The following is a 21,942-nucleotide window of genomic DNA, read 5'->3' as shown; positions in this document are numbered from 1 at the left end:
ACATGAGAACAGGCATTGCTATGCCACTAAGAAATGAGCTGGTTGTCCAATGAAAGATTACCCTTTATGTCAGTGACAAAAGAAACAATATTTTATGTGGATCAGTCATGTCAAAGGTGATACCTGATCTGCTTAAAGGGATAAGTATCAAGGTCCATATAGATCTAGTGTATTGAACCTGTGTATCCCTAGCTATAGAAGGCTGGTGCTTGTGGTTTTCTGTACAGAGAGAATAAAAATACTGCAGTTAAAAATCAATGAAAATTAAATGAAATAAAATCCCAACCTAATTAAAACAAAACTAAATGTTGAAAATCTTTATTTCTAAAATGCAAATACAAACAAGGACAAAGGTATGAAAATATAAACATCTTTTTCCCTTTCGCAAAACAATTGAGATGTTAAGGCATGCGGAACCTGACTTTCCAAAGATAAATCTTGTGCTACTTGAGTTTAAAGGTCCCATGAAATGAAAAATGGCTTGTGTGTCCCTGGGTGTATTGTCCTGTATAATTTGTCAAAAAGTAATTGTTGCATATTTGTATATTAAAATCCCCTTTCTCTTCGTGTAAAGTGTCAAGTTTTTTAAATGGCTTATCCTGCACTCGCAGCAAATATAAAATTCCATTGAGTTCAATGTGATCAGTGATTTAGGGGTGATCCAGCCAACCCCTCCCATCATCACTGCCACATGGGATTAAAACATGTCCCATTTTCACCTGAAGAAAACAAATGATCCTCAGTGACTATTGCCTGGCCTACTATAGCCTGGCCTATCTCATATGTCAAACACCACAGAGGAAAATAACAATCTAAAGCCATTTCATGGGACCTTTACACATTGTTGTTGTTTGCTAAAACAACATTAGCACATTATTACAGCAACGCATTAGGAGGACCCCAAACGCTTTCACACCGAGTTGTCAATGCAAATAAAACAATAAATAATACTGAAGATTAATACTGTTTCTCCGGCATACATTTATCAAACACCTAACCACTCTGTCGAAGCTGTTATCAACCGAAATGTACAGTATACTGTGAAGTTATTCATCTACACAGAGCAGACTCTATAAAGATTAATGAGCTTTAATTAACTTCATTTATCTACCAGGAACAAAAACAGTGTAGGGGCATTCAAAAGCTCTGTGACGCGGCCCACAGTTATCTGCTACATTCAGAGTCAGGGAATGTATTGACTATCCTACTGGTTGACACACTGAGAGAAAAAGGTCATATTGGAAGAGTCCGCTGCAAACAGCCCTTTGTCGTTGGTCTAAAATGAATTAGCATTGTGGTTGCAAACTTACAGAAAGGCACGTGTTGGTTTTCATTCAGAAAGAGGCCTGCAGCAGAGAGGAGCATTCACAAACATTCTTAGACTTGCACAACTGCCCCGACCAGAGTTTTCTTTGGTAATAAAACTGATGTAGGCCTGTTGGTGTGAGAAGGTGATTTGGTATTAAACCGTTCAGTTGTTAAGTCCTATACCTCACAGCTGAGTCTAATGTTACAGTGTTCACCATTTTAAATAATGGCATGTTAGTAACATTTCCATGTGAATTCAGTTAAAAGCACAGGTTAAAATAATTTCAGTTGATTGTCAACCATTTCTTGGATATTTCCCCTTGGGAGGGAAAGTAACATTTAAATAAATTACATATGTGGGACTTCTACACAAATAGTTTTCCACTAGAGTGGAACAAAAAGTATAAGACTGTTTGGTAAGTGACAGTATCATGTCATCATTATTAAAAAAAAATAAACACACACACACACACACACACAATGCTTCAAGGATCAAGTATTAGAGGTAAGTTATTTTCTGTTAGCCCTTGGACAGAAATAGATGAACTCACCGGGGGATGGGAGGGTTCTGAGCTACAGGCAGGCTTGAAACTCAACTTACAGTCAGTCGAGAGAAGTAGAAGCTGAACCATTTGGGCTTTCCTCTGTCCTCATTTTAAGAAAATTAAAAACCAGTCCTCTCTCTGACATTCACTAACTGGGCATGAAAGACAGGCCCATTTTAGATGCTTCTGAGATGAAGTGGGGCTTCTGCAAGTTTCCATCACCTGGGTGGGTGACAAGTTATTGGGTGATGCAGTTTTCTCCCATGTCCTGTGCATAACGGTCCAGTATTACATTACGTAGTTCCTCAACATCTCGACGGAGCTGTTGAGCTTCGACGAGCTTCTTCTGCAGCACCTCTGGACTCATCCAGTCCTCATCTTGCTCTGCCACTGGTGGAGGTGCTGGAAAAACAAAACATGACTCGGATTCATGTCGTCCACCTTTTCGAACCATACCTTCTCTCAACATGAATCATTTTCTTATTGCATTGTACTGTATTACCAACAAGAGAAAAAGCAGGGCTTACATGTGAGACCAAGCAGCAGGGAGAGGTTGGGGTCCTGTCCCTGAGCTCTCTGAGTCAGGATGCTGCACAGGGAGCGCAGGTCACTGAGGCAGGAGGCGATCTCTACATGAAGCCTCTGTGTGAGACGAGCCCCGGCTGGCTGCAGGGCAGAGGAGGCCTGGTTAGTGCTCCTCTGCTCTGGATCGCTCATCTGCTCCTGCAGGGTCAGATTCTGCTCCATCAGCTCCTGGTTCTGGGCTGACAGCTGAAAAACAGGAGTCAGCATCAAAGTTAGTTAGGGGAGCAGTCAAGTCAAAGAAGAATTAATACTGCATACTCTACTAAGAAACATGATCATTTTCATGGATCAGTCTGACTCACCTCCTTCATGGCTGTGTGGAGCTCTAACATATTCTGCTCTTTGGCCAACACCTCTTCTCTGAGAGCCTGGGAGCTGCTCTCTTCCTGAGATATCTGCTCCTCCAAAGCCTGCACACACAAACAATTAATCAGTCAAATATTGACGTGAGACTATAAACAGCCCAGTAACTACATGAATATAATATAATATAATATAATATAATATAATATAATATAATATAATATAATATAATATAATATAATATAATATAATATAATATAATATAATATAATATAATATAATAACCTGGATTTGGGAGCCAAGCTGTTCCATCATTCGATGTTGTTTCTCAATGACCTGCAAAAGAACAACTGAGCTTTAAAACAAAAACGTCCTATATGGAGCAGCACTTTGACACCTTATAAAGCTAAATGTACCACGTGCACTTCTAAACTTAACAACATCACAGCTCAGTCATTCACAGAATATATCCTGTGTGCTCTCTTGGGTTGGGAAATAAAACCAGATCCCATCGAGGAACGGCACCCAAGGTTTCTAGACCTAAACTGACACCCTTTTATTGATTCCCATTCCTTTCATTTTAATATCAAATTACATTCCTCTTTCCCCTCCCTTTGTAGGACTATAAGATAGTGACATGAGGCTCTGTGGAAATAGTGTGTGTGTGTCTGGAGGTTTTTGCTTTGCAGCTGAAACACACAGCAGCACATTACAATAAAGGCATTAAGGAAAGGAATGACAAACCAGACTAACAAATAGTGATATGAAAATGTTCTACCCTTTGATCAACAGTTGCTGCTACATGCTTTAACCACATTATGCAGAAACTTACTTCCAGAGGAATTAACACTTCTTGTTGGTTCACATTTAACTGAGCAGTCATTTCCTCTACGCTCACACAGCCACGTTAACATTTTGAAGCTGAAGTCATTTGGGGTCATTTATATCAACAGCAAAACTACTATTAGATTACACTGTATGAACACTTGGGGCATAGCAAATTAGGGAGTGGTAATTTAAACCAGCTAAATTGTACTTTGTATCTTGGAGCTTTCAAGTATCAGGTGCACACAGATGAGCTTTTTTTAAGAGAGGACACTCAGAACATCTTAAGAACAACAGACCTTTTTGAGTCTTTGCTGTTCCTCCCTCAAAGCGTTGTTTTCTACTCTGAGCTTCTCAATATCCAGAGAAGGCAGTCTGGCTCCATCCTCAAGGCCCTGCTGCACCCGCTGCTGCATACTGATGAGAACAAAAATAAAAACACAGAACACATTATACAGAGTTACTACTGTCTCTTTGTGCACACAGAGAGAACAAACATGCCTACTGGGCAGATTGCTCATGGTGATCACACCGCATGCGTGTGTACGTACTCAGTAATCGTGGTCAGCAGGTCTCTCTCCCTGTGCTTCTGCTCCTCCAGCTGCACATCTTTCTCCCGTAGCTGTGAGCGTGTTGTCTCTAGACAGACTTCCAAATCTTTTACTTTCTCCTGTAGTTGGGCTGCCTGCTGTTCAGCCTCCAGGAGCTGATATAAAAAATAAACACATCCATATTTAATTATTTAAACACCTTGATCCAAATAAGTTAAAACAGACAGAATGAGAAGGGCTGAAATTGAGTAGAACTATCCTGACCTGCTTGTTCTGGCTCTGGTAGTCCTCTAAGGTGGGCAAGTCAGCTAGATAGCGCTCCAGAGTCTCAATACGCTGCTGGTTCTCTCTCTTCAGCTCTGCCTCCTTCTGACACTTCTTCTTCAGGTTGTTGATGTGCTTGTCTCTACTGCGGATCTGCATACATAGGCAATATGTGGTAAGAGGGATGATATGCTCCAAATGTAATAAGTGTTACACCCATAGTGAGTGAGAAAACTCAAGGCAAGGACATGTGACGAAGTGTTCCTACAAACACAACCACACGTTGCCCTTAGAGAAACTGCTTTAACGCCATTTTCTATCTTTGTCTATGAAAATGAGCGAACTTGTTAAAGTCCACAGTTTTAAGCAACATGTAAGATGTACTTATGTACTGAGCTTAGCAGTGATTTTACAGGAACAGTGAACAGCATCTCACTTCCTGTGGGGGGAAAAATGTTTCCTGTACAGTGATTCCGGGGTCTTGTTTTAATGTCAGCTGTTGGGAACTCTGACTGAATTTAATCCGTTTCCTTTCATCACTAACATGAAAAGTATATAAATTGAAATGCAATTATCAGCAAATAATTGCCACTAAAACAGAGGCAAAGTGAATGGTTTGTGTATGTTAGGAGGAGGTGTTAGGTAAGCACAAACCCTCTCTTCCTGTTTCTTCATCTCCTCTGCGTGTCTCTCACAGGTCTCCTTCAGACTGTCAGTTAGTCGGCGTGTCTCTGCTTCGACAGCTCCCAGTCTGCGCTCTGCCTCTGCTTTCTCCAGGGCAGCGCAGTCTGTGCGCTCAGTAAACTGGGCCCTCAGGAAGGCATTCTCTCTCTGAGCCTCCTGTGAAGCCACCATGTGATGCAAATGTTTCAGTCAAGGTTCTTAGGGGTAAATTGTTTGTGAGGGTGATGACAGTATAACACAGTGTTCTTAGTGTTGTTTGTGGGAGCCAGAGCATCTTCACCAACCTGTAGCCGCAGCATGCACATATCCCCATAAGAAGCCCCTCGGCCCAAGAGGGCTCCATGGACCTGCAGCTCACTTTCCCTCAGACGCTGCTCCAACTGGGCCATATGCTGCTTTTGTCTGTATCACAACAGGGTCCAACCATTAACACAAGAACAATACAGTCAACAACACTTAGAGGACAGAGGCTTAGAGGACAAACATGAATACTTTAATATTAAAATTCTTCCCATCACATTAAATCCTCTAAACAATCAACAAATTTGTGTTACCAGAATTATGTTATTCAATGTTGAGAATAATTGAAAGATGAGTAAGAACTTAATAGTTATCAAGGAATGACACAATATTCCCTTTCCCTTCCCAAATTGAGCAGTAAAGTTATTAGAAACACTTGCCTCTCAATGACAAGCTCCTTCTCCTTTAACAGACTCTCACTGGCTTTGACCAGAGCGTCCCACTTGCCAGAGTCTGAGTGAACAGGGTTTGAATATAGAGATGGGTACTGACCCACTCCAGCACTCATCAACTGTAACAAAAAGATGAAAATGCGTGCGACATTTAGAAATATAAATATGAAAATATGCAAATGTGATGAGAAACGTGAAGATTTACAAGTGTACAAATTTGACCCTGAAAATAAATAGACTATGTATGGCTGACATAATTTCATGTCATCCTTGCACAGCATAGAAAGTGCAAAGTGCATGCAATACAGGTGTTGACAGAAGCACAACTCAATATTTGCACCAAACAAAATACAAACAGCTCAGGGACTGGCATTTGCCTCGGTTATCCTGACACCTGGTCAAACTATTTTTATAGCAAAGCAGTCACCCGAGTAACAGATTTTTTTTGTGTGTGAATATAAATGGTAATCAAAAAAAATAGGAAATAAAACTTGACTTATCAAGCTGTGCCAATCTCTCTTTAGAATACAATGTAATTCCTCCTCAGTGACTTTTTCAAGACTTTCTTCCAACACACGGTGAAGGCACAGCCAACTGTCAGTGTACTCTGGTGCTCTGAAGACATCCAGCACCATGAATGAATGATTAAATGAATGCAGCACTCAAATCACAGCTTTAGGAGGATTCATATAGTTAAGACAGTTTTAATGATTAGCATCATTAACCTCATACAGTGAAATCCCCCATGGGTCTAATCAGATTTAGTATTTGAATTTTCTGGTGAGTGTCAGTATCTCATATGCGTAAAAGGTTTACAGCAACTGTTAAACTGATAAAGTGTTGGGTAATGTCAGCACACAGGAAGTGGCAACAGTCAATCGAGTCACTCACTCAACATCTGCCACAGAGGAAATGAACATTTAAACACTACTGAAATGGCAAAGAGCTGTTGTGTAATGTTATTTTTTCCCATGTTGACAACTTTTAACAGACTGGAAAAGCAATGAAGCAAGGAGTTTTCTGACATTAAGCAAGCACAGGATTTGCTGAATTACACATGTAATGAAATATAACTGTTTTTATAAAACTAACAACACAGACCAGAAAATCTTTTATCGTTTTTGTGATTTTATTGTGGTTGATCGATTAGACAAATCATACTTTGAAATGGGACAAGGCGTCTGTCTGCCTTCAGGCTTTTTTTTTTTTTAAAATAGGACGGTATTTTTCCTATTTCGACCTATATATATGTCACGCACTGGATTTCTGGCCACATTTCAATGTCCACCAATAACCAACTGCACCACATGTCGACTCCTATGGGCTTTACTTCATCAAGGGTTTGTCCTTAGAGAATCCACCAAACCATAAGACGAATTTGTTTTGTCACCCAGTGGAGGTATCATGTGACATGAATGTCTTTCCTCTACATTATGATCCCTGAAGACCATGACAATTATGAAACAAATAAAAATAATTCTAACTCCCAGCTTTGTGTTTCTTAAGCATTATTTCTGTTTAGAGTGACTGCTTACCTGCATTTGTTCCACTTGCAAGCGTAAACTCTCCAGTTGCTGCTTGTGTTGCTGTTGTTGCTGCCAGCTGGATAGTTCACTACATCTGTCCTGCCGCAGTGGCTCATAACCCATGGAGCTTGTATGCTCCCTCAGCAGAGCCTGTGTCTGCAGGCTGAGAGGGCTTGCATACACTCCAGAGGATCCAGCTGCACCAGGCTGACTGCCCCTCTGATTAGAGGTTTCTGCTGTGCCGGTAACCCCAGGCCTAGCTTCGGGCAGAACCTTATAGCTGTGCTCCATGCCTCCTCTGTAGGCGTCAGACACACAGTCTGGGTTGTCTCTAATCCCGCTCGTCTGTAATCGGAGTCTGACATCAGGGCATAACCCCCCCAACAGGGCTGACTGATTTAGAGTAGGTTCCACAGCAGGAGTGTCAAACCTCTGGCCCTCATCCAACCGTGTGTGATCTGAGGGGAAAAGCGAGTGGTCCAGCCCATTTACAAGGCTGCGGTAGCGGCTCAGGCAGTCTGGCTTTGGCCCCACAGGATCACCTCCCACACCAGCCTGAGCATCCAAGTTGGGTGAAGATGCTGATTTGGAGAGAGAGGAAGACTTCGAGGTGGAGCCACTTGGAGTTCTGGAGCCAGAGGAAGACCTGTGACCCTCAAGTGAAGACAGGCCATCCTCCTGAACACAAGACTGGGGCTTAGAGGCCGGGGATCCGGCCGTGGATGGCATGACATGTGCAGTGGGAATGGGGATCTGACTGCGGATGGGTTGGAAAGAGGGGCTGCTGCTGGAACTGCAGAAATCTTCAAGAGTAAAAGAAGAAAAAGCTATTAGAAATTACAAGCAGCAGTACTCTCTCACTGTTCACTATACAGATGATACAGATGCACCTTGTTAAATCAGTGCAGAATATTTGGAGCACTACTGCAGGCAATTTTCTCTATTTTCAGGCAGTGATGTAAGGTAGATGCAGCAGGGTTTATGGGTGGCCTACTTTGATGATGAGGTGTCACCACTGAAAGAATTAACTGGCTCTGACTGACTCAACCCAGGGAAAAGGCTTATAATAGACTTAAACCAATGAGGGTAAAAGCTTTGCATTGCATGATTAACAAAAAAAAAAAAAAATAGCATTAATAACACTGGTATTGCCTGCTACGTCACAAAGTGTACATATAAGCCAATTATAATTCATTGTAACATCCTGTTGCGGTAGCACTGCTGACCCCTTTTTAATTAGCATAAACTCTTGTAATTATCCTCTTAACAACATCCGAGATAAGCACCCTGAGATTATTCTACAGAGTACACACCCAATCCACACCATTAAACATGCCCAAAAATGTTAACAGTCCTCATTTGAAAACCTCAGAGATCACTTTAGGCTCACAAAGAACAGCAGGAACACAGCAAGATCACTACAACCAACCTACAGATTCCTCCACAAGCCTCGACACAATCTGAAGTTACATAAGTCTGATTTCAACAGTGTTACCAACCTGAGAGACCTGCTGAAGTCTGGAAACCCAGTACTCACTTGAATGCAACAAACATGTTATTAGCTGTGGCATTTTTTCTAAAGCTGAACTGAGGTGAGCTGAGCTGCAGGACGCTTTAAATCAACACAACAGTCCGTCTTCTGCATTTCTTGGTATAAGCAAACCAACTTCTGAGACCAACAGCCGCGCAACACTCAGGCCCTGTGCCCAAAGCCGTATTGTCCTCGAACAGCCAAACCAGCCTGTACCAACCTCTGAGCAAACACATACAAACACGCATACACAGGAAAGGTTAGGGGTATTTATAGCCCACCTCTCAAGTTACAGAGTGATCTGTGGGTGCCGCTTATTTAAGCACCTTGCCTCCTCCCACTGTAACACACATCACACACGTGTACACCCAAAGTCAAAGACTGAATGAGACCGAATGTTTTCCCTGTTCAGTTTAAGCCACACCTTCCTTAAAAAAGAAATGCTTTGCAATCAAAAAGAAAAAATAATATTCAGTATAAAGGCAAGAATATTATGTAAAGGCTATCAATCTTTCAGGAAGGTAAAACTTCAAATATAATAGAAGCCTACAGGCTCCACTAGTTCATGACTGGCTAGAACAAGTCTAAACTACTCTGTAAGAAGAACTTTTGCTAGATGTTTGCTCAACAGACATTCCTGTGTTTAAAGTATAACATGATGACAATTATCTGCAGCTTTAAAACTAAATGTTTTGATTAACACTAAGCAACTAAAATTTAAAACTGTTTACATTCTAGTATGCTATAGAGTATTATCTACAACAGGTCATTACTGGGGCTAAATGTGGGGGTTAATTGTTATGTTGCTAGGCAATGTTGTCAGTTTTAGTGCCTGGACAAAGATGTACCAGCAACAGTAGCATACTCAATGACTAACTAAACAAGTGAGGCCTGCCAGAATTAGTTACATTCATTCCTACATAAAGACAGCAGCTGTAACTGAAACGTATCCACAGACCACAACACACACAACATCATGTAAATTTAAAATTAATCTGAAGTATCTTATAACAAGCTTGGTTGCCATTTGTTTAAATGCAGCTTCAATCCGTCCAGGAATGTTGTCTTACAAGACCTGAGCTGTGTGATCACAGTGTTTGGGGCTGATAGGATAACACTGGACACCTGAAGAAGAAGGGATTCCATTTTGTTGAAAGGTGTAGAAGACGTGCATCTGCTAACACTACTAGTTGTTCTCCACACCTTCCCTTTAAGGTTTAGTGATGTTTAGATCTGCTGACTGGACACGTGATGTGGGAGGTGAGATTGTTTAATTCAGTGTGGTGATAAGGAAGCATTAAAATACACATCAGATTATGCAGGGGTGTGCAGTGGAACAGCATCATCTGGCTAAGATTTGGAGAAGGTCCTATAAAATTGCCTCCTATGTCTCTGCTGACACATCAATGTTCAGACGGATTATGGAAACTACTGACATCCAGGAGATGACCAGTAAAAATTCACTATGATGTGTAACAAATGGCAAAAGAAATTATGTGTTAAAAGCATCATTATGATCGTGGGATGCAAGACAGCTTTTCACCAACGCCAATACAAGTAAATGTAACTTGGTGTGAGGGGCAAAAAACAGTGACCTGTTTGTAGTTGTTATGAAAAGTTTCCAACTGGCAGCCAGGGCATAAAGATCAGCTTTGTGAAGTTTTTCAGTCTATTATTTTTGCAGTGTTTCCTGTTATACAAGGGGACCACCCATCCCAGCTGGTCAGCCATTACATGGGACCATTCTGATATGAGCATCTGTTATTTTTTCCATTCACGTGTACATCCGTATAAATATAGTACATATACACACACACACCATCTCCACTAGGATTTCACATTTTCTCCAATGGGATATTCTCATTGGGCATGGGTCCAGTCTTCATTTAGCTGTCTAGTCCTCGTATCTCAACACCCCATCCTCCCAATTAGCCATAACACCAGAGCACTGCAGCAGATCCTTGGGGCATTTTTGGCTAAGACTCTAATCTAACTCTGAAAATCTCCCAAGCAGACAAAGTGGATCATGAACATTTTTTTACTCTATAAATAGCCAAAGAAACAACGGCACAAACTGGAAGATGGTCCATACAGTCTCAGCACAAACAACCGGTTTGGGGATGAGTCTGAGGTTCATGTGTGGCTTCTCACTACATTATACTTTATATGACTGTTCTCAACTTTCAAGTCAGCTAAAAGTGTAGAGGTCTAATTACGAACAACCATATTGTAATTACAGATATCTTGTCATGTTGCCTGAATGCAGCAACCATTACAAAAAACTCAACCACCATTAAAGCACCCAACCCTGGCTGTGTAGCGTGCAAACTGTGACTAACCAGATTTCAAAACAACGTTACACAATACAGGCAGGGGGAGAACAAGCAAAAGTCATCACCTTCTGTGCTGTCAGATGCTGAGGTGCCAAGACCAGTGTCCCCACTGTCCGATGTTCCAGGACGGCGGCCAAAACGGCTTTGGAACTTCTCTGACACAGCTGGTGTTTGCCACTCCATGTCAGCAAACCGAGCTAATGTATATTTGTGAAACAGGACGATAGCAACAGAAGAGGATATCAACGAACACTGAACTCAAACACAGTTATGCAATTTCACAGCAGAGTGCCAACTTACCCGCTGGTTTGGATTCAATATATCTCTGTGAGGTTGTCATTCCATACAAGACAATGTCACCTGTTACAGATGGGGGGGGGGATAGAATTACAATCAAATAGTGAATACACACTAACAAGACACTTTAAAGTTTTTTTTTTAATTTGAATAACATCTTTATGTAGGTTAGTTTAGCTCACCACTCAGTTACTTAAACAGTATCTGACAACCTCTTCTAACCTATTCCTTTAGTTGACTGGGGAAACAGTGAAGGAGGCTGGTAGGTTTTTATGATGAACCAGAGACTGAGATGTCCACTGAACAAAAGCTCCTTTCTTGCAAACTGTATATTGTGAAGTGAACGTCCATGGCTTACGACTCAACAGCTGTTAGCTAAAGACCGATTTGATCGCCTATCAAACTCATCTGCCTCTCGACCTGCCAGAAACAAACTCGACAGACTTTTCTGAGCACCAACAAAAATAACAACATGAGCACATGTCCTAGCGTTACATAACTGTTACACAAACATTTATATCCCTAAGAGGCTACAGGAAGTTTTACATCATTTGGCAAGCACCTATAACGATTATAAATGGATACACACAGTCTGAGATGCAGCCCGGTTGTTACAAAGTAATCCCCTTCACCAGCTAATTCATTAAGGAAATGACTTGCTAACCATCCAAGGCGAGCTAAATCAGCTAAACGTGAACAATCGCCAAATCGAATTCGTTAAAATATTAAGATATCAACTAAATGCGTCAAGCGTAGTTACCCAAGTGTAGGTTGTTTTAAATCAGTGAATTCCTTATGATTTCCTTCCCAATAACGTTCATATTTGTTGCACTGCGATGCACTGCACCGTTAATCATTTAGCTAATCCATGACAAATCCGTTTCCGACTAACAAGCTAGCTAACAGCTAGCTAACACAACGTTGCCATTTGCTTCGCTGAAGTGAAGATAAACGTAACAAATCTCTGAAAGCTTTCGTGTTTACATTACCGTAGCTAACGGAGCTGTCGGCGCTGATATAAAGCTTTACTTTACCTTTCGTTTCACATAAACACAGAATGAAGACACAAATCTCGGTTTCAGGCTGGTAACCGAAGCCGAATCTGTACCATCCGCTGCTGCTGCTGCTGCTGCTGTTGTTCCGCTAGCCAACTGATCCTCTCCGCTGGCAGACAACCCCGTCGAAGACACAATGGCCGCTTGTTTAATATCACAGCGCCGCCCGTCCAACAATGGCGGATTGTGTTGTCTCAGAGGCTGTTTGAGGTTTTTCTGCCTGCACGGTATGTACATCCGCAGCGGTTTCATCTGCAGACTACAGCCGAAAAAAAACTGGGGCAGCAGTGTTTTTAAGATTCTTCTTTAAGTGTTGCCAAGGTAGCAAAAAGATGTCCAGATTCCTTCCGCCATATGACCAAATATCACCATAGTAACACAAAACGAACCAACCTAACCAAGATGCGTTGAGATGGCTGGAATAACCTAGAAAATAAGGGTTCAGAAGTGTTACAACCTACCAATAATCTTAACACATATTTTAATAGGCCACAAAACAATAAATGGCATTGAGATAAATAATATAAGGTTAAATGCAAAAATATGAGTCATTGTTATTGTTAGGTGGTATATTACAAAAGCATTCAGCAGTGGACTAAATCTGGGAAATACTTCTTCTTCATCTATTTTTCATTAGCTATAATATATGTTGAAAATTTTACGCCAATAATGAATTATGCACAACGATTAACTAATTAACTGAATTTACCCGCAGTAGGTGCTATCTGAAATATTGTTAAGACAACTAATAAAAATCATAAGGCCCCATGTCTTAAATGACAATGGCCTGAGAGTATCAACTAGCAACACTAGTTTATACTGCTGAATCTCTGAAGATTGATCATCCTAAAAATCTGTCTCTAAAATGTAAAAGTATCATGCATTCATCCAATCTAGAAGGTGGCACTTATTTTCTGACACAACACTGTCTGTACCTATTGCCCTTGGTTGTTTTTAGGTATACTAAATACGACTAAAACAATACATAATGAAATAATCTATTCACATGATCACATAAAAGTATATCTATACACTTAAAATAAAAGACATATTTTTAACAGTTAAAAGTAGATTCTCCGTAAAACAATATATAAATAAATCAGTTGTTCCATTTATATTTGCACATGGCTTTTGCTGATATATGTTCATGTGGTGCTACACTGACACAAAAATCCTAAATCTCAACAAAAACATCATTCCCAAGGCATTTTTTAAATTTTTAATTTATTTATTTATCTCCACTGTTGTTAATAACGACAGCATCATTTAAAAAAAAGCTGCCACTGAAGCATGATCAGCTCAAACCCTTGATCTACATCATTTACTGTAAAAGCATTCCTACTTTTACTGACATCTGTACATGTTGATAAAGGAAAAATGTTATTTAGCACATTTCTATTAAATAAGCGAAAGAAAAAGTGTTATTCATTATCATGTAAACACTGTATAGACTGTACAGTTACTCTTTGCAGCCTTCTTCCTTTTTATGCTATAGTATGAAATGTTTGTACATACCAGCTGTAATTTGTGTAGACGATGCTTTTATTCTGAAATGAATACAGACCGGAAGTGTTTGTTGTGCTTTAGCAGGCGGAACAAAGTTGCGTGATGTGCTCAGTGGGAGGAGGGTTGTGTTCAAGTCAGAGAAGGTATTAGCGAGAATCCTGTCAACAAACTCACATAGAGTATGATTTATTACGTTTATTAAATGGACATTTCTTGACAGAAGCTTTTTTAGTTCAAGGAAAGCGGTGAGATTTCTTAAGCAGTCGTAAATTAAAATTAAAGCGTTGCAAATGTTGACGTTACATGATGTGGACGTTTTGTTTAGCTAGCAAGGTAACGCAGATACGCTAACGCCAGCTACTCGGTAAACGGCAGGTCTCTTAAAGGCCCGATGCACAGGTGGCTAACGATTCTGGCAGGCTAACAGGCTTTAACGTTTAAATAATTGTCAGTGGTCTCCGACACTGTCCGCCGATTATAATACCGACAGAGCTGCATAGCGAACATTAGCTAGTTAGCTACTGAAGTCGCCTTGTTGGTGTTCACTGACGGGAGCAGACCCAGTCTGTGACACTGGAGTGGGCAATGTCTGTGGACCAGCTAACGTTATATTATACACAATGAGTGTATAATTTAAATGTCTGCTGATCGACTTGCTCTTACCTTTCCTATTTAACTGACATTTAACCAACGTAGAATCAGTGCCGTGTTTTCAGTGTGTTATCCAGCTTGTCTTAATGTTTTTAACATCTTTACAGCTTATTCTCAAGAAATACAGAGTAAATGTCATCTGAGCTCTGACCCCTGGAACCTCCAGCCCAGACCCTAATTTATGTTTTGTGGTGAGGCCATGACTGCTGTCAACATCACCAGAGATATCCTGCACAGGCAGATCAGGGTGAGTAGACATATGCCATAGCATCTTATGAGCTGAATATACTAATGAACAATGTGTTTCTTGTACATAGAATCATATAATTGATGTTGGTGTGCTGAGAGTCCCAAATAGACCAAGTAGTATAATTTCGTATGTACAAAAGTCTGGCGGAGCCTTTGATTCATATCATTTTTTTTGGTTATTCAAACATGGCACTGTAAAAATATCTTTCACATTATTTCATGTCAGTCAAAATTTATCCTAATGAACTTCATGACACTTCAGGACAAGACAGCACCGGGCTTCCAAAGGTTCTACCATGTGACTGACCCCTTCATCAAGAGACTTGGTCTGGAGGCTGAGCTTCAGGTCAGTGAGTCAGTGTGTGTGTGTGCACTGTGCACATGTAGATAGAGAGAGAGACAGTTGTGGAAAAAGAAGGGAAACTGATGGATACTTCTGTATGTTGTTGTGCTCTTCTGACAGTTTATACTGTCTGTCTCCACAGGGCCACACTGGCTGTGTGAACTGTTTGGAGTGGAATGAAGGAGGAGAGTAAGGCTTCAAAACTCATATTTTTACCCTCTGTTTAATTTGTAGTCTCTGACCTGGGATCACTGTTTGGGTTACATCACCACGCAACAAAGACAAAAGTGTTGTGCATACTGTATGTAAAGTGAAAATCAAGAATGAATTAAATAAGAATCTTTTCTGTTAATGTTTCAGCTCTGAATGTTGCTCAAACACTCCTAATTATCAAAATAATATGGCAGGCCTGCCATGTTTCACTACTTTGTGATGGGATCCATATGTTTTCAAAATCTTAAAATGTCTCACAGTGTACAATTTTCAATTGCATTGCTCATGAAAGGATTATACAAGCATTGCCTCTCTTGTGCTGATGATTCTTTTTGTATTCAGTCTACTGGCCTCAGGTTCAGATGATCAACATGCCATCATCTGGGATCCATTCAGACACAAGAAGCTCACAACTATGCACACAGGTCATGCAGCAAATATATTCTCTGTAAAGGTAAGGAGGACTAATTGGAAGATAGATGTATTGAATCACAGATGGGAGAGTTAGCTGAAATAATTTACAGCGGCACCATTTACTTACACATCGATTAAACAGTCATAGTAGCAGCGATGTGAGTAAGGGGGAGTTGCTGGGTTATGCGTACAGGCGGAGAAGGATTACTCCCATTTTAGTCTCATTGAATGTGCATTTGATCTGTATAATCACCTGAATCTCACTTGGACTCACTATCACATTTTAATATCTGGATGTCCGAGACAAAAAGACACTTTGCTCTGCCTCACTTCACCCTGTGTTTAGTCATTAACTTATGTGGTCTATGTTACTGATTCACTTCCTGTACATTAGGTGGCACTGTTGGCTATATAATGAGTGGCATGTTGTTTGGTGGGTCACTCATCTATGTAAAAGCTGGCACACTTTTAAAGCTGCCCAAGGTGTGACCACACCACTGTAGCTTCATGACAGAAAACTTGGGAATTAGGTCAAATACTGGAGGAAAATGTTACTTTTTAAATGCCGTTTAAATTCTATGGAATTGAAACAGATATATAAATAGACTGGTCCTATCAGTGCCTGTGAACATTTTATTAATGCCATCATCTTTGCTTCTTGGCAATAAAAGGATTATTATATGCTTCAAAAAGCAGCGAGACATTTTGTATGTACTCATCAGGTAATTCTGGTCTGTTTGTCTGTCCATACAGTTCCTCCCTCACTCCGGGGACAGAATTTTGGTAACAGGTGCAGCCGACACAAAGGTCCATGTGCACGACCTGACAGTGAAGGAAACCATCCATATGTTTTCTGATCATACCAACAGAGTTAAACGCATCGCCACAGCACCCATGTGGCCCAACACCTTCTGGAGTGCTGCGGAGGATGGCATCATCAGGTAAGAAGTCAGGGATTTAAATAGATTAAATCACCTCGTTGTGTTGAACAAAGTCAAAAGATATAACATGTCTAATTTTACTACAGATAACATGTTCACTTTCTCCTCGTTCGCTACAGACAGTATGACTTACGAGAGAGCAGTAAACGCTCTGAGGTGCTGATTGACCTGACAGAGTTTTGTGGTCAGCTGGTTGAGGCCAAGTGCCTGGCTGTCAACCCACGGGACAATAACTACCTGGCAGTGGGAGCCAACGGTCCCTTTGTACGCCTCTATGACATCAGGATGATTCACAACTACAGGTTGGTTAAGTTTTTGATGTGATTCTATGCTAATGGTTATTCAACAACCACTGAAATGTGGTGTTTGCTCTTTTCCAGGTTTGTGCTCAACTGAGTTTTAACCAAGTTATTTTGTTCCTTACACAGGAAATCTATGAGTCAGGGCACATCTGCAGCTGTGCACACATTCTGTGAAAGGCAGAAGCCCATCCCAGACGGAGCGGGGCAGTATTATGTTGCAGGTGCATATACAGCTGAATTTTCTTGTATCAGATTTATTTAATGGGCACATTCAGATTCGTATTATCTAGTAACAACACCAGGAAACAGGTTACAGGGAGGTGACTGAAGGATGTTGAATAATATCACATTCTGTTTGAATGCTTCAGGGCACCTGCCAGTGAAACTCCCGGACTACAACAACCGCCTAAGGGTCCTGGTGGCCACCTATGTCACCTTTAGTCCAGATGGCACAGAGCTGCTTGTTAACATGGGTGGGGAACAGGTAAAGCATCTGAGAACAAACAAGGCATGGAGAGGTGAGTTATTTATCTCTGCTCTGTGCTCTAATGTTTGTTTTATCTGTTTATTTTTATGGTTCTTCCAGGTGTATCTGTTTGACTTGACATTTAAACAGAGGCCATACACCTTCTTGCTTCCAAAAAAGTGCCAGTCATCAACAGGTAGGTTTATTCAATCTGTTAAGGAAAAAAAAAAAAAAAGGTCGAGTGGTGCCTAATACATAAAGTGTGGAGATACATAAAGTGTGGTATCTTGAGATGTATTGATGGTCTCTTGAAATTTGGCTTCTCAGGAGATGTGCAGAATGGAAAGACAACTAATGGTGTCTCCAATGGAATTCACTTGCCAACCAGCCATATTCGCTTTGCCGGAAGCAAACTGCGCTCCAGGTACTTGTCTTTCACCCTGTTAGTGATTGCTTCTATGCACAGACTGATTGTTTATAAGTTTGAGAGGGCACACATTTGAGCCGTGTTTCTTCTATTCCCTTTGTTTTAGTTCCACTGAGCTCCCTCCTCACTTGGAGAAGATAAAGCAACAAGCTAACGATGCGTTTGCACAGCAGCAGTGGACACAGGCCATCCAGCTGTACAGTTTAGGCATTCATCAGGCCAGCTGCAATGCCATGCTGTATGGGAACCGCGCTGCAGCCTACATGAAACGCAAGTGGTAGGCCTCATCGAAGCACAACACCTGCTGCAGACAGACACTTCATCATCTTCTCCTGAAGGCCATGAAAGCAGTTAACTAATTAAGTGTTTACATCTGTACGTCTGTTTTGTTTGCATCTGTGATTCACAGGGACGGAGACCATTACGATGCCCTCAGGGACTGCCTGAAGGCTCTGACTTTAAACCCCAGCCATCTGAAAGCACATTTCCGACTGGCACGGTGTCTGTTTGAGCTGAAATATGTTACCGAGGCTCTGGAGTGTTTGGATGATTTCAAAGGAAAGTTTCCGGAGCAGGCGCACAGTAGTGCCTGTGACGCCTTAGATAAAGACATCAAGGCTGCTCTCTTCTCCAAGACAGAATCAGGTACTAAAGAGGAATATTGCACATGGCAGTAGCTCTCATTTGTTAAACAAGTATGTACACAGTTTGATCTTGAACTGTACCAACCACACATAGTGCACACTGTTGTAAGAGGGAAATGGAGAGTTTCATATAAGCTACGTAAAAAAAAAAACTTTGTTAGGTTTAGAAACTTCAGTGATAAGTTAGCAACTGTGTTTGCATTATTATGCACTGAAAACACATTCTTTGTTTGTTTGTTAATGTGTCTCAAAGATTCATTGGTAATAAGTTTGATTTCTTTCTTCACTAGCTGAAGATAAGAAGGCCAATAGCTCCATTCGATTCCACTCATTCAGTCGGAAAGAGTCCATCCCGGAAGATGAGTTGGTGCTGAGAGAGCGCAGCTTTGATTACAAGCACAGATACTGTGGTCACTGCAACACCACCACCGATATCAAAGAGGCCAACTTCTTTGGAAGGTCAGGAGCTCTCACTCTCAGCCTGCAGAGGCCTCGCTAGGGGGCAGTCACGAGCTCTGTAGCTTAAGGAAGGGGGCCTCAAAGATACACTTGAGAATCAGTAAAGCAAAATTTAGTCTGTGGGTTCTATATCAACCAGGTTTTGTGACTGAGCTAAAGTCCAACATTTATAATAAAGTTAAAAAATATCCAATTTCATAAATACAAGAGGTAATTATTTATTTCACGTTATTCCATGTCAGTCAAAATTTATTCTAATGAACCTCATGACGCTGTGTAATTTTAATGTTAAACAAATAACACTAAGTCATTGTGATGTGGACTTTATGAGTTGTTTGATCAGTCTAAATGTGGCTCAAGTTGACCACTGCTAATAATGAGGGACACTGATCAGACTGGTCTGACTCTAAACAGCAAAGTCTGGCCTTTTGTACTGTAGGCTAGATTAAGTACTGTATGTTTCATGATGCATCAAAAACTACACATTACTGTTGTTCAACAAAAAGATTTGCCTCCCTCACCTCCCCTGGTTTCCCATAACAATATCCAGTCAAAGTCTGAATAACTAAAGCCACTAGAATGTACTACAGTTTCCACGAGAATACCTTTCACACCAGAACTGGGAAATCCCCGATTACACACCCGTACAGTGAAGTGAACACCTGTTCTGTGAAAGAGGTTCCGTGTAGAACAATCCTCTAATTCCCAGTAATTCCTTTTCTCCACAGCAAAGGGCAGTACATTGTCAGTGGCTCAGACGATGGCTCCTTCTTTATCTGGGAAAAGGAGACGACTAATCTGGTGAGGATCCTGCAGGGGGATGAGTCCATAGTGAATTGCCTGCAGCCCCACCCCAGCTACTGCTTCCTGGCCACAAGCGGTATTGACCCTGTAGTGCGATTATGGAACCCCAGACCAGAGGTAAACAAGTGATAATCTGTGTTTTATTTATATATACATTTTATTATATTTTTAAATGTTTTTTTCATTACCCCTTCTCCTCCCCTCTACTTTCTCACAATGCAGACGGAAAGTGAGAATGGGCGCGTGGTGGAGGACATGGAGAGTGCTGCTCAGGCGAACCAGCGGCGTATGAACGCCGATCCACTGGAGGTTATGCTGCTCAACATGGGATATCGCATCACAGGCCTGCGTGGCGTTGGCCCAGATGGCTCAGATGATGAAGACAGCACAGAGGGACAAGTGCAGTGTCGGCCAAGCTAAGCAAACTGTCAGCCATTCTGCAGAATGGACGTAGGAAGCAAAGCACTCTCCCGGCTCCTGTTTGAATCTTAATTTCCCCCCTATCTGACAGAAACATTGAGTGAATGTCATGTCACATCTCTGCACTATGCATCGCCCTCCCCTGTCCTGAGACAGGACTGGTGGAGACCACTTTGGGGAGAGGAATTCATGGAGGGTGGAGACGACACCCATCTCGCCCCTTCAAAGCACCAACAACACCTCAGCCTCTCCCTCCACCCTGTGATGGCAGGGGATGGGGGCACCTTTGAGGAGAGCACCTTCAACGTCACTCCCCAGTTTCTCACGCAGAAGGAGGAGTTCAGCACTTATCCCTCCTCAGGTTTATGTTGGAGAGACACACAACATGTAGAAGGAGAAGCCTGCGGTCAGGCGACCTATTTTCAGGTCAGTGTGGCCACACAGTCACAGTGTCCTCCATGGAGGATCAGATCACAGACCAGAAGATGGTGCTTTGTTGCATCTCCTGTCTGCTCTACAGCTGGAGCAAAGAGTCACAGTGCAAGCTCATCTCAGAAAGGCTGCACTACCCAAGTCATTGATTCGGAGTTAGACTTGATCATATTTTCAGTTGGAGTTTTTGGTCGCAGAAAGCCTAGAATTAATTAGACTCTTCCAAGTTATGGAAGTTGCTGGTGTTGCTCCAATGAAATGTATTTACAGGCTTTGTTTAGTTTATAACTGTCAGAAAAAAATTGGTTTCTTCTGCCAAAGGTTGCCATCTATCATTTCAGCGGCCAAGGATTAATGTTTGTTTTCTCTGTTTCATTAAACCTTAATTTTGGCATACTGTGCTTAACTTAACTTTTAGTTAAGAGGTTTTACCGCAATAGATTGTTGACAAAATCAACAAGATATTGACAAATAAATATTTGTTTAAAAAAAAAACACTTTCTAAAACAGTTTTTGTTTGAAATTAAGTCCCATTGATTGTAAATGTCATTTGGCATGAAATGTCAGTGTGAAACTTCTGTTGGGTATATGTGAGACACAGATGCTAATTGGTATATGCCAATTAGGTGCTACGTATTTGGTGGCGATAGGTTTCCTGCCTACTAGCTGCGTGGCTCTAGCACTAGGCCTCTGCTGCAGTCAGGTGTTCAGTCCTGCTTGCATGAGGCTTCTCTGACCGTAGTTGTGGGCAACAAAGGACGGAGCCATCCCATCCGTTGCTCAAAGAACAGCTCATTGGGTCTTCTTTGCCCTCAAATAGGGTGAATGTTAAGAAATGGGTCCTCAACAACATGCAACACTAGGCTTTCATATGTTTTACTTTGTTCATTAATTTGAGATACTCAGTTTTTTTCTTTGAGGAATCCTATAATAACCTTTGTTGCAAACAAAGTAAAGAATAAAATTATTGAACACTGTATTGTCTGTATTCTTGTACTTTTTGTTCCATCAGTGGTAAAATAATGAATTGTTTGTCCTTTTAGTGTAACAATTACACAACAGCTGCAGCTGTAATGATGCAATACTAACTAGGTTGGGAAGATGTACGGCAGGAGAGGCTGTGAACTATCTAGTATCCTGTTCATTCATCAGTGTCTGCCTCACTCTGCTTT

General features: G+C 41.3%; 2 protein-coding genes across 7 annotated transcripts; one reads left to right on the top strand and one right to left on the bottom strand.

Moving 5' to 3' along the window:
• Positions 1-302: 302 nt before the first annotated feature.
• On the bottom strand, positions 303-12,613 carry cep85 (centrosomal protein 85). 3 transcript variants are annotated; one of them, XM_071470949.1, is made up of 14 exons: positions 12,479-12,613; positions 11,448-11,507; positions 11,213-11,344; positions 7,293-8,086; positions 5,746-5,876; positions 5,350-5,467; positions 5,036-5,221; positions 4,382-4,534; positions 4,118-4,272; positions 3,866-3,983; positions 3,027-3,077; positions 2,741-2,848; positions 2,381-2,624; positions 303-2,255 (listed from the first exon to the last, which is right to left on the bottom strand). In XM_071470949.1, exons 2-14 carry the CDS (start codon positions 11,485-11,487, stop codon positions 2,092-2,094), a joined length of 2,394 nt encoding a protein of 797 aa, XP_071327050.1. In that variant the 5' UTR covers positions 11,488-11,507; positions 12,479-12,613; the 3' UTR covers positions 303-2,091. The 3 variants fall into 3 exon arrangements, with proteins under 3 accessions (XP_071327050.1, XP_071327052.1, XP_071327053.1); XM_071470951.1 differs by lacking the exons at positions 11,213-11,344; positions 11,448-11,507; positions 12,479-12,613 and adding an exon at positions 8,783-9,002; XM_071470952.1 differs by lacking the exons at positions 11,213-11,344; positions 11,448-11,507; positions 12,479-12,613 and adding an exon at positions 9,096-9,232 and having other exon boundaries at positions 1,948-2,255.
• Positions 12,614-14,012: 1,399 nt separating this feature from the next.
• wdtc1 (WD and tetratricopeptide repeats 1) lies at positions 14,013-21,747 on the top strand. Of its 4 annotated transcripts, none has more exons than XM_071470954.1 (16): positions 14,013-14,148; positions 14,764-14,903; positions 15,168-15,251; positions 15,391-15,437; positions 15,804-15,915; positions 16,629-16,816; positions 16,936-17,118; positions 17,245-17,339; positions 17,487-17,602; positions 17,705-17,780; positions 17,912-18,008; positions 18,118-18,288; positions 18,421-18,656; positions 18,946-19,114; positions 19,843-20,035; positions 20,141-21,747. In XM_071470954.1, exons 2-16 carry the CDS (start codon positions 14,838-14,840, stop codon positions 20,336-20,338), a joined length of 2,031 nt encoding a protein of 676 aa, XP_071327055.1. In that variant the 5' UTR covers positions 14,013-14,148; positions 14,764-14,837; the 3' UTR covers positions 20,339-21,747. The 4 variants fall into 4 exon arrangements, with proteins under 4 accessions (XP_071327055.1, XP_071327054.1, XP_071327056.1 ...); XM_071470953.1 differs by having other exon boundaries at positions 14,109-14,250; XM_071470955.1 differs by lacking the exon at positions 14,013-14,148 and adding an exon at positions 14,160-14,184.
• The last annotated feature ends 195 nt before the right edge of the window (positions 21,748-21,942 follow it).

Source organism: Trachinotus anak, unplaced genomic scaffold, assembly GCF_046630095.1.
Source record: "Trachinotus anak isolate AG129_WGS33_773 ecotype Australia unplaced genomic scaffold, CSIRO_AGI_Tana_v1 ptg000032l, whole genome shotgun sequence".
In the NCBI taxonomy this organism is placed as follows: Eukaryota; Metazoa; Chordata; class Actinopteri; order Carangiformes; family Carangidae; genus Trachinotus; species Trachinotus anak.
The sequence above is the reverse complement of the archived record's forward strand: the minus strand, read 5'-3'. Positions and strand labels throughout refer to the sequence as shown.